The sequence below is a fragment of the Chelmon rostratus genome, chromosome 1 (assembly GCF_017976325.1).
Source record: "Chelmon rostratus isolate fCheRos1 chromosome 1, fCheRos1.pri, whole genome shotgun sequence".
Classification (NCBI taxonomy): domain Eukaryota; kingdom Metazoa; phylum Chordata; class Actinopteri; order Chaetodontiformes; family Chaetodontidae; genus Chelmon; species Chelmon rostratus.
This window is the reverse complement of record NC_055658.1, coordinates 4,394,506-4,406,237: the sequence shown is the minus strand read 5'-3', so window position 1 is coordinate 4,406,237 and position 11,732 is coordinate 4,394,506. Positions and strand designations below refer to the sequence as shown.

The following is an 11,732-nucleotide window of genomic DNA, read 5'->3' as shown; positions in this document are numbered from 1 at the left end:
TCTCCATGCAAATAGGTGCCTGTTCTTTTTTCTTTTTTTTCTTTTTGAGCGAAAACCACCACCAGCGCACTGTGTTAGGGAAGATGAGTTTTGGAGGTCATTCAGATATCGACGAAGCCTTAACACTACCTAATAAAACAGTCTGTCTCAAACTGAGGTGGGAAAGGAAGGAGGGTTTGGCCAACAGCCACGGGCACGGCCTAAGGCTGGGAGGAGGAAAATCAAAAACAGGGTGACAAAAAGCAGATTTTTAGGTGGAAAAAAAAAAAAAAAAACTTATGAAACTAAAGGAGGAGTTTAAAGGAGGCTTGTGGACTTCTCCCTTCAGCCTGTCCATATTAATAGAGAGATCATTTCTTTATTTTCCAACAACACAAACCTACTTACAGGCCACAAGAATTTCTTTTGACACGAGACGAACTTTCTTAATACTGAAAGGGTGATACTTGTTTGTAGTAAAATGATGTTTCCTGGCAGAATTTATAGCAAAATGTTTTACGGATTTTTGTTTTGTTTTGGGGAAAAAGACCTAATTCCAAAGTAGGCGACTTCATTTATTAAGAAGAATATCATTCAAGCAAACTTCCACTGAAACTGCACATCCGAGCTAATTTGGTCCTTATCAGCTTCCATATACTTATCAGTCATTGTCCCACTTTTTGTCCTGTAATGTTCGGTCATGCTGAGGACGGATGAAGGGATTCAGGGGCTGTGCCATAGTTTAGGGTTTAGCAGACTTATAGGATATGATACGATTTCTTTCTCTCTTTTTTTTTTATATTTTTGCTGCGTTTTTTTCGGAGCTGCTCTGCGGACTGTCCCTCCCTCTGGCTCTTTATCCAGTCTACTAGAAACCAGTGTGCCGTGAAGCCGGTGCACCCCGCCGCCTCTCCACGCCAACGTGATCATCGTGGAAGAAGAAAAAGGAAGAGAAAAAAGAGTGAATCACGGATGGTGTAGAGTGGTGGAGCTCAGAGGTAAATCACAGTAGTTGTGCTCTAAACCTCCCCCTGTTTCTACTGAACCGATGGCAGGCGTTTGCGTTTTGAGAAGGGGCAGAAATTCACTAAAGCCCAATCGGGACTGTGACAAAGCCCTGCAGCCAAAGGAATATAGAGCAGGAAAGTTTAAAACTCGCATTTACTGCTTCTGTTTCTGGGATGAAAGTGTATGAATGAGACATAAAACGATGTTTTTCTTGAGATACATAAATTACATTTTGCAGGACACCAGAATACCATCGCAAAGAAAAAAACAGAACAAAACAAACAAAATACATTGAATATTATCGTATTTTTACGCGCGCTCGTTTTTTTCCGTGGAGGTCTCTGTGGGACTTGAGTCAATTACAAATATGAAATAACGACGGTAATAAAACGATATGATCGAATTTGGTCTCACACACCCCAGCGCGAGCACTAAGACCGTGCCATCTGCGCGTCCGTGGAGAGGCTTTTGGAGCACCGACTTGTGCGTAAAGACAGCAGCGGCAGGAGGCAGAGGCAAGATCCCGATTCCCTCACTACCACCCCTTCACCACACACACACACACACACACACACACACACACACACACACACACACACACACACACACCACCCAGGATACTGAGGGAACACCGTCATAAATTACTGACCTTTATGCGTAAAACAGAGGTTTCACATGCAGATGGCAATGGCTTCGGCTTAAACAGGAGTCTGAACTCTGTGTGTGTGTGTGTGTGTGTGTGTGTGTGTGTGTGTGTGTGCGTGTGTGTGCGCGCGCGCTCGTGTGTGCGCGCGTTCACATTGATACTCCGTTTCTCTCTTCAATTGTTGGTTAAATCAATATTGCAGTTGTTCATGATTAACTTCATCACATGTATACCAATTTCCCACAGCTCTTTAAAATAGAGTCTAGCTCAAAACACCCAAGTCTATGAGTCATCCACGCGGCTGTCAAAATATTCCTGCGCGAGCCTGCCTTTATGGAGTCCGCGTCCCATAATTGCACGGGACTCTAATATGTCACCGCAGATTAATTTCGCTGTGCGATGCACGTTGTCTTTAGAAAGAAGAAGTAAATCTGTTCATATCATCAGTGAAACCTGAGTATCACAGTTGCGAGAAACCGAAGGCGAGAGTTCAATCAACTTAGTTTTAATATCAGTGAGAACATGAACCCGCAGCAGGCACAGACACAGCGGTTTACTGCATTATGTGTCCTATAGGCCTGCTGGCAAGAATGAACAAAACCTGAATTTAATGCGTTGCTTATTTTGGAGGGCAACGGATTTCGTGTGTGTTACAAGGAGGTCACTAATTAAACGGTGGTGAATTGAATAGTCTTTTTAAAATATCACTATTTCCCTGCTGAAAAAAAGACAATTAGGAAACGCACCCCTGTATCGTGCGGGGAAAAAATAAACTTGTGGTCAAAAACATGAAGTTTTGTTCTCTTCTACAATAATCTGAAAGTTTTTTTTTTTTTTTTTTAATGTCCATGAGAGAATAATTCAGCGGGTTACCAGGTATACATTAAACAGCTGAATCTGACCCAGAATCACGCCACAAGTCTCCTCAACTCCAAACTTCGATTCCAACATGTTCCAGGAGTTCAGGTAATATTCGCCGTTTTTTATGAAATGACGCACAGCTGTGCCTGCTGTGAAACCTGTGACTTTTTGAGAAGCGGATCAGTGTTTTTCCACAGTGATTTCACCTCAGTGCATCTTTTAAATCAGTCACATCACAATTCACAAATTAATGTTTTGGAGAGTTTATGTAAACGTTTGAATATCATGGTGAATGAGCACTGTGTCTGTAACTCGGGGTCTCTCTCTCTCACACACACACGCGCGCACACGCACGCACGCACACAGACTTGTGACTTCCTAATCTTAAGAAAAATTAAAAAAAAACTGACCTTATTTCAAATAATTTGAATTATTAGGTTAAATGAATATTCCCACTCTGCTTCTGTAGTAGCAAAATGTACTCGGAGAAATGATGGTGAAAACAGAAGCCATGGAAATAAAGCAAGCCATTCCCTTGGTCTGGATTAGCCTACGTTATACATAACATTCATGCTGCTGTTTTCAGGGTCTCTCTGGCAGTTGTGGCGTCGTGATTTTATTTCCCACATCGATGGATGAAAGCGATACAACTCCTAAAACTCCGCAGCTACCGCAGTATTAAATGTATCATCAGGTGCAAGTTAAAGCGCATATTGAATGCGCTCTCTCGTCGCACATCTGGCACACACCGCGCTGTTACGTTTTCCTACCTTAACCCAGTTCACCGTCAGACTGGTATAAATCTTCAGGACCTAAATCCGCAGTGCATTTCATTGCCTAACGCTTTGAGGTGTAGGAGTACACGACTTTAAAGCGGAGAAAGAATTATTTTAATACATTTTAGTTGTGTAGTCATGCGTTTGGTAACTGTATAAATCAAAGCCTCTCTCTTTCTGCCTCTCTCCCTCCCTCCCTCTGTCTCTCCCTCTCTCTCAGACATAGTCCTATAAGGTAAGCGGAGTGGGTCATGTCTGCACGTCTACATCCACATTAGTGAATACAGTGTGCCAGGTTCAGACCACTTCCAGCCAAGATGACATTAAAGTATCATTTTCACAAAGGAGGAGAGATAGCCGAATGTCTCTCCAGGTGTGCGAGGCCCACACTAAATAAAAACCTAAGAGTCACGAGCCTACACAAATTAGACTTCATTCAACTGCTTAAGAAAACACAATAAAATAAAATAAATAATAATAAACACTTTGGGTTGGGTTTGACAGAGTTTAGACTTTAGGCATATTAAATGACTCCACTTTTATTTTGACTTTATGTGTACAAGCGACCTCGTCAGTTTCAGGTGATTAATAAGATAAAAAATGTTATTAGATTTGCTGCTGAGCACAACACAGGTAACGTCCAGGTTATTAACCGGACATCTTCCAGGATCCTTTTTCTCAGGAATTATAGTTAAAGCAAATTTAAGTTGTTTTATTTTGTTCATCCGAAGCACCAAACGCCGCGCTGAGCCTGTCCTTAAAATGTTAAAATGTTTCATGCAGAAGAAGTAAAAGTACTTTCATGTCTCAGAATTCAGACATAAGTTTTTTTTCTGTTCTTGTAGATATTTGGGAAGGTTATTAAAATGCTGCCGCCGTGAGAATCAAAGAAACACTGGGACTCCTACTCGGGAGTGAAAATGCCAAACAAACCCGCAGCGCGCTGGATGACGGGCTGTTCACAAAGTAGACTGTGTCAATCAGACTGAGAGGAGAGCTCTCCATCGCCCGCGAGCGCGCGCGCGCGATGCGCGTGCATGCGCGTGTGAATGAGTGTTATGTTTGAGTGTACACTGTGGGGTGGGAGGGGGTATTGTAGTATCGCAAGGAATGTGCGCACGGCAGCTGCGTGTGTGTGTGTGTGTGTGTGTGTGTGTGTGTGTGTGTGTGTGTGTGTGTGTGTGTGACACTGATGGATGCGCCAATGGAAAGACGGACAGATGCTTGGGCGGATCTAACGGCATGCAGTGGTGGAGCGGCGCACATAGTCGCGGCGAGATTAGGGCGAAAACATCCTCGATCGGCGGAGAGTCACCAATCAGCAATCCATTCCACCGAGCCCGGAGAACGGAGGAGGAACGGACAGACTCACCGGTTCACCCGAGGAGCGACACGGGGAGAAGGGCTGAGGAGGTCTGATTCCCTCGGCGGAGCCGACGAAGAAAGCTGTTTCTCCGGCTATTGACAAGCGTGAGAGACGAGGCGCAGCAGCACCACATCTGGCGCAAAGGAAGACAGGAGAAAGACAGCCTTTGGCAACTCACCCTCATTGCCCTCCCTTGTTCTTCCATTCTCTTCTTAAAGAATCCTTTATCCTTTGTGTTCGCCACGCTGGAGCCACGCGTTCCGCCCTGAGGATTGCCTGAAAAATACAGGAGAATATTTCTGATCCACTTCACCAACTCAGTTGAATCCAGAAAAAAAAAAACTTTTATTCCTCGCTGTAAGGTGAAACACTGCGAGAAAAAGGAGCAACGACATCTCCAGAAAATATCTGAAAAACCTACATCTACACTGAGGAGGATTTTGAGCTTACCTGTGAAGAAAAAAAGTACTTTATTCCATTCAGTGCCAATAAAAGGGACAGCGCTTGGTGAGGGTTTTGCGCCTCTCCGGTCACTTGAGGCGCCGGAAGGAGAGCGGAGCGCAGTGTTGGGAGACACGTCTGATTCGCTGCGTGGCTGATTTAAATAGCTCCTATCAGGCCACGCAAAGAAAAAAGGGAGAAAAGTACCGTCAGCGGCCAACAAAGTGCTTGGCAGTAGGCGCTAGAGCTCGGCTGATCCGTGCGCTCCAGCCAGCCTGCATGCATGGGAGCAGCCTGAGCCCGTCCCCTCCTCCTCCTCCTCCTGTACATTATTACAACAAGGGAGACCCAATCAAGCACGTATCTCGTCGATTCACGCACGCACAGAGACACGCGCGCCCGCACGCGCTCGCCCGCCCGCGCGCACACGCACACGCGCACGCACTGGCTGTGTGACTTGCCCTCAGCGGATTTTTCAAAGCGCTCTCGGACAAAATATCGTAGCCGCGCCAGGCAGGGCAGCGTGTGGGCGACCAGTCCCGGTCGTCACCTCCTCCTCTTCCTCCTCCTCCTCTTTTCGCCTCCGCTGTCGGTCCTGAGAATAACAAACTGAAAAAAAAGCTGCATGTGGCTTGCTTCTTTTTTTTTCGCTCACCACCGACAGGACTTGCCAGAGGCGAGTGGATTTTATGAGATGGTTTCAGGCACGTTTCAGCTGGTCCACCTCTTGGCTTTGAATTGTGCGTGATTACTGGGACGGAAAAGCGAGAACCTCATGGATAGCGCGGCGGAGGATCAGTCCGTAAAGTAAGTATGCATTTCCGCTCCGATCGCGCTGTCAGCCTGTGCGTGCTTGTGAATGATACTGTATATGTGTGTTTTTGTTGGGCTGCCATGTGTCTGCACGTCTGCGCCTCTCTTTAGACCAGTCTGCAACATGACTGACATTACGCACAATTTTTAAGCCAAAGCCGCTGATTAGCCCGCTCGCCGCGCTGGAATAAACGGGGCTCGAATAAGGCAGTGAATGACAGAGAGCGAGGGAGAGGGGTAAGAGAGGCAGAGGGAGAGGGGGAGATAGAGAGAGAGAGACGGGGAGGGAGAGACAGGGAGCTACGTGACGCCTATCAGCGGCGGAGAGGTTGAACCGTAGAGGAGGCGCAGGGCTTCAGTTGTGTCAGCTCTTGATGTGTTGTCCCCTTGTTTGCGGACTTTTGACTGACGCGATCATTTGATTTTATCCCTTCAAGCTTGCCTGTTGCAGCCTCCGACGCCAAGTAGAGAGGATCACACGGAGGCACACGGCGCTTTTTAAACCTCCCGTCTCTGTTTTTCTACCGCGGAGCCCCCTCTGTTCCTGCTCCCACCGCGTCCATCCGAGTCGGAGCGGGCGAGACAGCGACCGACAGAGAGAGCAGCCAACCGGGGGTTGATCTCCCCCTCTCTCTCCCTCTCTCTCTCTTTTTTATTTTTTATTTTTTTTTACTATCTTCGCATCCACCGGCTCTTTCTCCTCTGATTTATTTTTGTGTTCGACAACTGCACACCCTCCCCTCCTACCACCCACCCACCCCGATCTATGTGGGAGCCCTGAGAGCGCACCCAGGGGGGGAAAACTGTGTATCAAAGCTCCGAGGATTCCCCAGGCAACCTCGGATCACCGGGGCCAGAGAAGAACTCCCTGCCGGGCCCCCGAAGCCGACATGCCGCGGAGGAAGCAGCAAGCGCCTCGGCGCGCCGCAGGTAAGCACTGGCTTTGGTTTGCGTGCAGCTGACCTCTCTCTCTCTCTCTCTCTCTCTCTCTCTCTCTCTCTCTCTCTCTCATTCTCTCTCACCCCCTCTCTTTATTTGTGCCCCCCCCTCCTCCCCGCCTCCCTCATTCAGTTACTTTTCATTGATATTTCCCTCACCCACATAGTAACATTTATGTAGCTGCAACAACGTATTTTGTTGTGTACTGTAAACTAACAAGGAAAGAGCCAACATCCAGCACTCTGTGTAGACTTTCCACAGCTGCAGAGCCACAACACAACTTTTGCCTTCTCACACTGGACCTTTCATATCATTTCTCTCACAGTAATTCCTGTTCCAATCAGCTGATGTGCAATATCAACCACCATTCAGTGCCTCTGCTGTAATATCTTATCGGGGATTTTTAGAAGTCCACAGATCCTTAACTCTAAATTTTTATTTCCTTTTCTTTTTTTTAAGCATGACTAGTTAACACCACAGAGCTCATTCTTTTTGTGCTCTGTAATAGAGCTGAAACAATAAAACACTTAGTCAAGCAGTCGATCAACAGAGAAATTCATCTCTAATCGTTCCAGTCGCTTTTCAAGTCAAGATGTCAAACATTTGCAGTTTCCAAACACAAGCAAACACGTTTCTGCTTTTCTTTCTCGCTTATCGCTGCAAAATGGATCTTTTTGGGTTTTGAACTGTTGGCTGAACGAACCAAGACATCTCGAGAGGTCACCTTTATTCACTGAAAAAATGTCTAATAAAGACAATAATGTTGTTGTTAGTCAATAGTGCAAATAATTGTTAGTCTGTAGAGTCTGAATATTTTTTCTGCTCGTATGTCGTGAAAGGCGGTTTTGGGCGTTTACAGGTGTGACCCGGTAGTTAGTTTGCAATCACCATTACAGGAAAAGGTCACAGGTCGGCCTCGGCGTACGAGTGCACGTGTAGAAAAGAGTGCGAGCGTGTTCAGCGTAAAAAGGTGTTCCGTTCCCCGTCGTCCCCCTCTCCGTTTTCCTCTCCTCGCCTCAGAGAACTTGATCTTTCGTAGGTCTCTACCTCTCTTCACTCCTTCACAGCGCCTCCTCCTCTGCTGTAGATATTGACTGTGGAATTGAGGATCTATACTGGAGAGGTTTGGTGGAGCCCCAGGGTCAGCTGACTGTCACGGAGGCCTTTGACGCTCTCTGATTTCTGGTGGGGAAGTGGGATTAACTCTCAAACATCCTGATAAATTACAGGAAGTAAGAACTCTTTTAGCTTCATTTGTCTTGTACGATCAGTATCATCCTCTCTATTTTTCTTTCTGTTCACATGGAAGCATTACCTTAGTGTCCCCAGAACAGTGTGTGTTTGATTGCCTACCAGTGATGCTGTTACACCATCGTGTTGCTGCAGTATTCTACAGGAATTAGTTGTGATACACAATATTGGGCTTGAGTGACCTGATTGTATATTATCCCCCATCCTACCAGTATATTTCTACAATATTCAGGTAGAACCTAGTCTTCTAGTTTGTTCTTACTCATTACTATCCATTCCTTTGAGGCTTTAATGTAGTAAGCCCTCTGAAAAATTCTTAGAGATTCACCATCCTTGTTTTTCATCAGGGTTCGGTCTGTTTTCTTTCTTTCCTTCCCTTCGGTTTCGGGGAAATACTTTTCTTCTAGTCTAAAGATTATTTCACAGCCCAGGGAGGGAGTGTATACTGGAAGAGAGCTTTAATGGACAATTGCCATCTTTGATTTGACGCCTGATTGATCACCTGTCATCTGGCCGAGCCTTTGATCTGTTCATTCCCGATAAGTGTCAATAAATCACCCCTCCCCGCCGCCTCCCCTCCCTCGCTCACTCTGGTAGCAAAGGAGGGCCTGCTGAAGTCACGTCTGGCCTCACAAACTTCTGGCCATTAACGGCATCATTTAATTGCATCTGTGTATCTCTTTTTCCCTCCCCACGTTTGTTCGCTTTTCCCCTCTCCGCCTCAGACGTAGCACGAATAGAAAACTTTTATTTTATGTTCTGTCATGAGATTGGAGGGACAGTTTTGATGTTCTCATCAGATCACTTACGAGACTAATAATTTGTGTTCATTCTCACATTTTCAGATTTTAGTCAATTAAACAAATACGATGCTTTTTTTTTTGTACATTTTCACTTGTCGTAAGCGTGGCTTTGAAACACTAATTACCATTTCTATTTATTATGGTGAATTGGAAATGATTTATGCGTGACCTTTAGCATTTTATGGTAAGCCATTTTACCTTTGCGCCCTCTTGTTTGCAACTTTGTGTAACTCTGAAGGAACTGCACTCTCCGAAATCGCCTACAGGCTGCCAGTGCACACACACACACACACGACACACATAATTACATATGTGCAGCGGTGCATGCACAGAAGACATGCTGCAATGACTTTATAGTACATATAAACCAGCATGCAATACTTTTTGCACACACATGCACATGGAGTGGTATGAAAAATGTAACTATTAGCCTAATCGTGAGGCGGAAGACTGGTTTGCTCCATCAGAAGGGCCCGTCAGAGAGACTTTGTTTCATATTTGATTTAATTGTCTGCCCTCTGACAGCCACATTCATCAATGGCCCTAATGGTCAATCAGAGGCTGGCACAGAGAGAGGGAGAGTCTTATGTGTTCTCAGCCCAGGGCCTTACTTGATCAAAATGTTTTAGCCCTAATGGACACAGTGGGTGGGGGCAAAGAAATGGGTGGATGGATGGATGGATGGATGGATACGTAGTGGGATGACTGAAAGCCTTTTTATTCAGCTGGAATGAGCGAATGAGTGTGCCGGCAGTGAGAGCGGGAGAGAAAATGAGGCATTTATTTCTTTGATGAGCGGACGAGAACAAACACGAGGCAGGCGAAGGAGGAGTTTCATTTTAGACTATTGGCAGCTTCCTATTTTTTACCCTTCATTCCTCCTCCTCCCCCCATCTCCTACTCCCTCCCTTCCTCCCTCCCTCCCTCGCTCACAGCTGCAAGTTATAAGGTTGAGGAGAACTGCATGGCACACAAAGAGTGATGACAAATTGATTGTGCCGTAGTGATGGCAAGAGTTATGGGAGGATGGCAAATGATAGGCCTTGATTAGGAACTGGGGGGAGGCAGAGTACCCCCAACCTTGACTATTTTTTTTTTCCGCAGCAAAATCTCTTCTTTTCTTTCTCTTTTTCCTCTTTTATATCACTGATTCGGCCTCTCTATTGTGCACTCAGAAAACAAAGCCTTGTGGAAGGGTTTGTGCTCAAAGCCAGCAGGTGTATCATACCGAGCAGCAACTTGTAAGTCAGGTTAAAGGTCCGCGTGTTTATGGAAAGGTTCATTTAAATCTGCTGATTTGGAGCTTTTCATGTTTTTTTCATTTGTTCTTCCCAAACAGAGCACATGTCGATCCACTTGATCCTCACGGTCAGCTCTCGTACAGGGTTCTGCTTGGGTACAAGCACAAAGAGAAAAACATTTTTTTATTTTACATGACTCCGCAACTACCTTTATCCCTTCCATGATCACACTCTTCCTCTTTCTTTTCCAACAAACCTCTCCACCACCACCACCACCACCACACACACTTCCCACCCCAGCGACGGAGCGCACTCAGCTGTCTAAAACGAGGAGTTGTTTTGCCAGCTTCATTAGCGTTCTCCTAATTAGCCGAGCATCTGATGGATCTCTGACAGGCCTAATGATTGGAGATGACAAGCTCCGCACACTGTCACGCTCGCCAATTAGGTCTGTGGCATAGTTGGATGTAATCAACTTGATCTTACACTGTCCTCATTTGCCACCCCCGCCCACCCACCCCCGCCGCGGTTTTTCTACCCCACCATAGGTGAGGGTTTGGACAGAGTGGTGGCGGGAATGCTGCTAGTTGGGTAGGAAGCTAATCACCCAGGTCATACCTGCATTTAGCCGTTGAGGATATTCCATGGAGCAGACGGGATGAACTACATGTTTGATAAGGCGGTGGTGTACATGTGTTCATGTACACATGTATACGTGCGCGCATGCATCATTTTCGGAGCAGTGTATTTATTTTCTCAGTGCTCCTGACATCAGGAAAGGACAAAGCTCAGGCGAGCGGCGGGCTTTTGTCTGTGGTCTTCAAAGCCAGGCTAGACCAAACAGATCATTGTTATGGGAGAGGAAGCCTGGACATCAAACATCCAGTTTATTTTCTTACCTGTGTTTTTTTTTTTTTTTTTTTTACAGCTCCAAATTCTACATGACTTATATCCTCACATGTGCAACTAACGATCTATTGTTGTAAAGCTATGTAGGTTTTTTTTTTTAAAGGAGGGATGTTTAGCAGTAAGTAGCAGCTGCATGGTGCTAACGTAACATTGTGTGTGTGTGTGTGTGCAGGTGTGCTCTCCTCCTATGAGCCCACTGCAGATTGATGACGTTGACACTGGTCATTATTAGCTACTCAATGACACTTTCCCAGAGTGGGAGGATTTTTCACCGGCGTTGATTTTTCAGAAACACCTATCATCAGCATGGTGTCCAAAGAGGCTAAGCATGATTTATGTAAATATTAACATCAAGACAGATCTGGTTCTGTCCAACAGGAGATAGATGGCAGCCGAGGAGGAAAAGCAGCTGATTTCTGTGATTTCTCTACCTCTGTGTGTGTGTGTACGTCTGCGAGTGTGTGTGTGATTGATTGTAGATGAGAGCGAGAGATTAATCATGCTTGATGTGTGTTAACGTTGCACTCGCGGTGGATCTAAGTCGAGATGCAGTGGCCCACTTAGATATACTCACTCACACGCGCGCGCACACACACATACACACACTCACACACGCACAGGAAGGAGCTGGCACACTCGCACATACTCACAATACACACACACACTGACACACACAAGTTCAGATTCCTCAGCTGTGCA

At 45.9% G+C, this 11,732-nt stretch overlaps 1 protein-coding gene across 1 annotated transcript in view; it reads left to right on the top strand.

Moving 5' to 3' along the window:
- Positions 1-6,696: 6,696 nt before the first annotated feature.
- Positions 6,697-11,732, top strand: part of tshz3b (teashirt zinc finger homeobox 3b) — a 37,431-nt gene continuing 32,395 nt past the window's right edge. Inside the window, exon 1 of the mRNA XM_041936300.1 lies at positions 6,697-6,820. Within this exon, the coding sequence (XP_041792234.1) occupies positions 6,781-6,820 (40 nt within the window). The 5' untranslated portion in view covers positions 6,697-6,780. The remainder of the gene's footprint in view (positions 6,821-11,732) is intronic.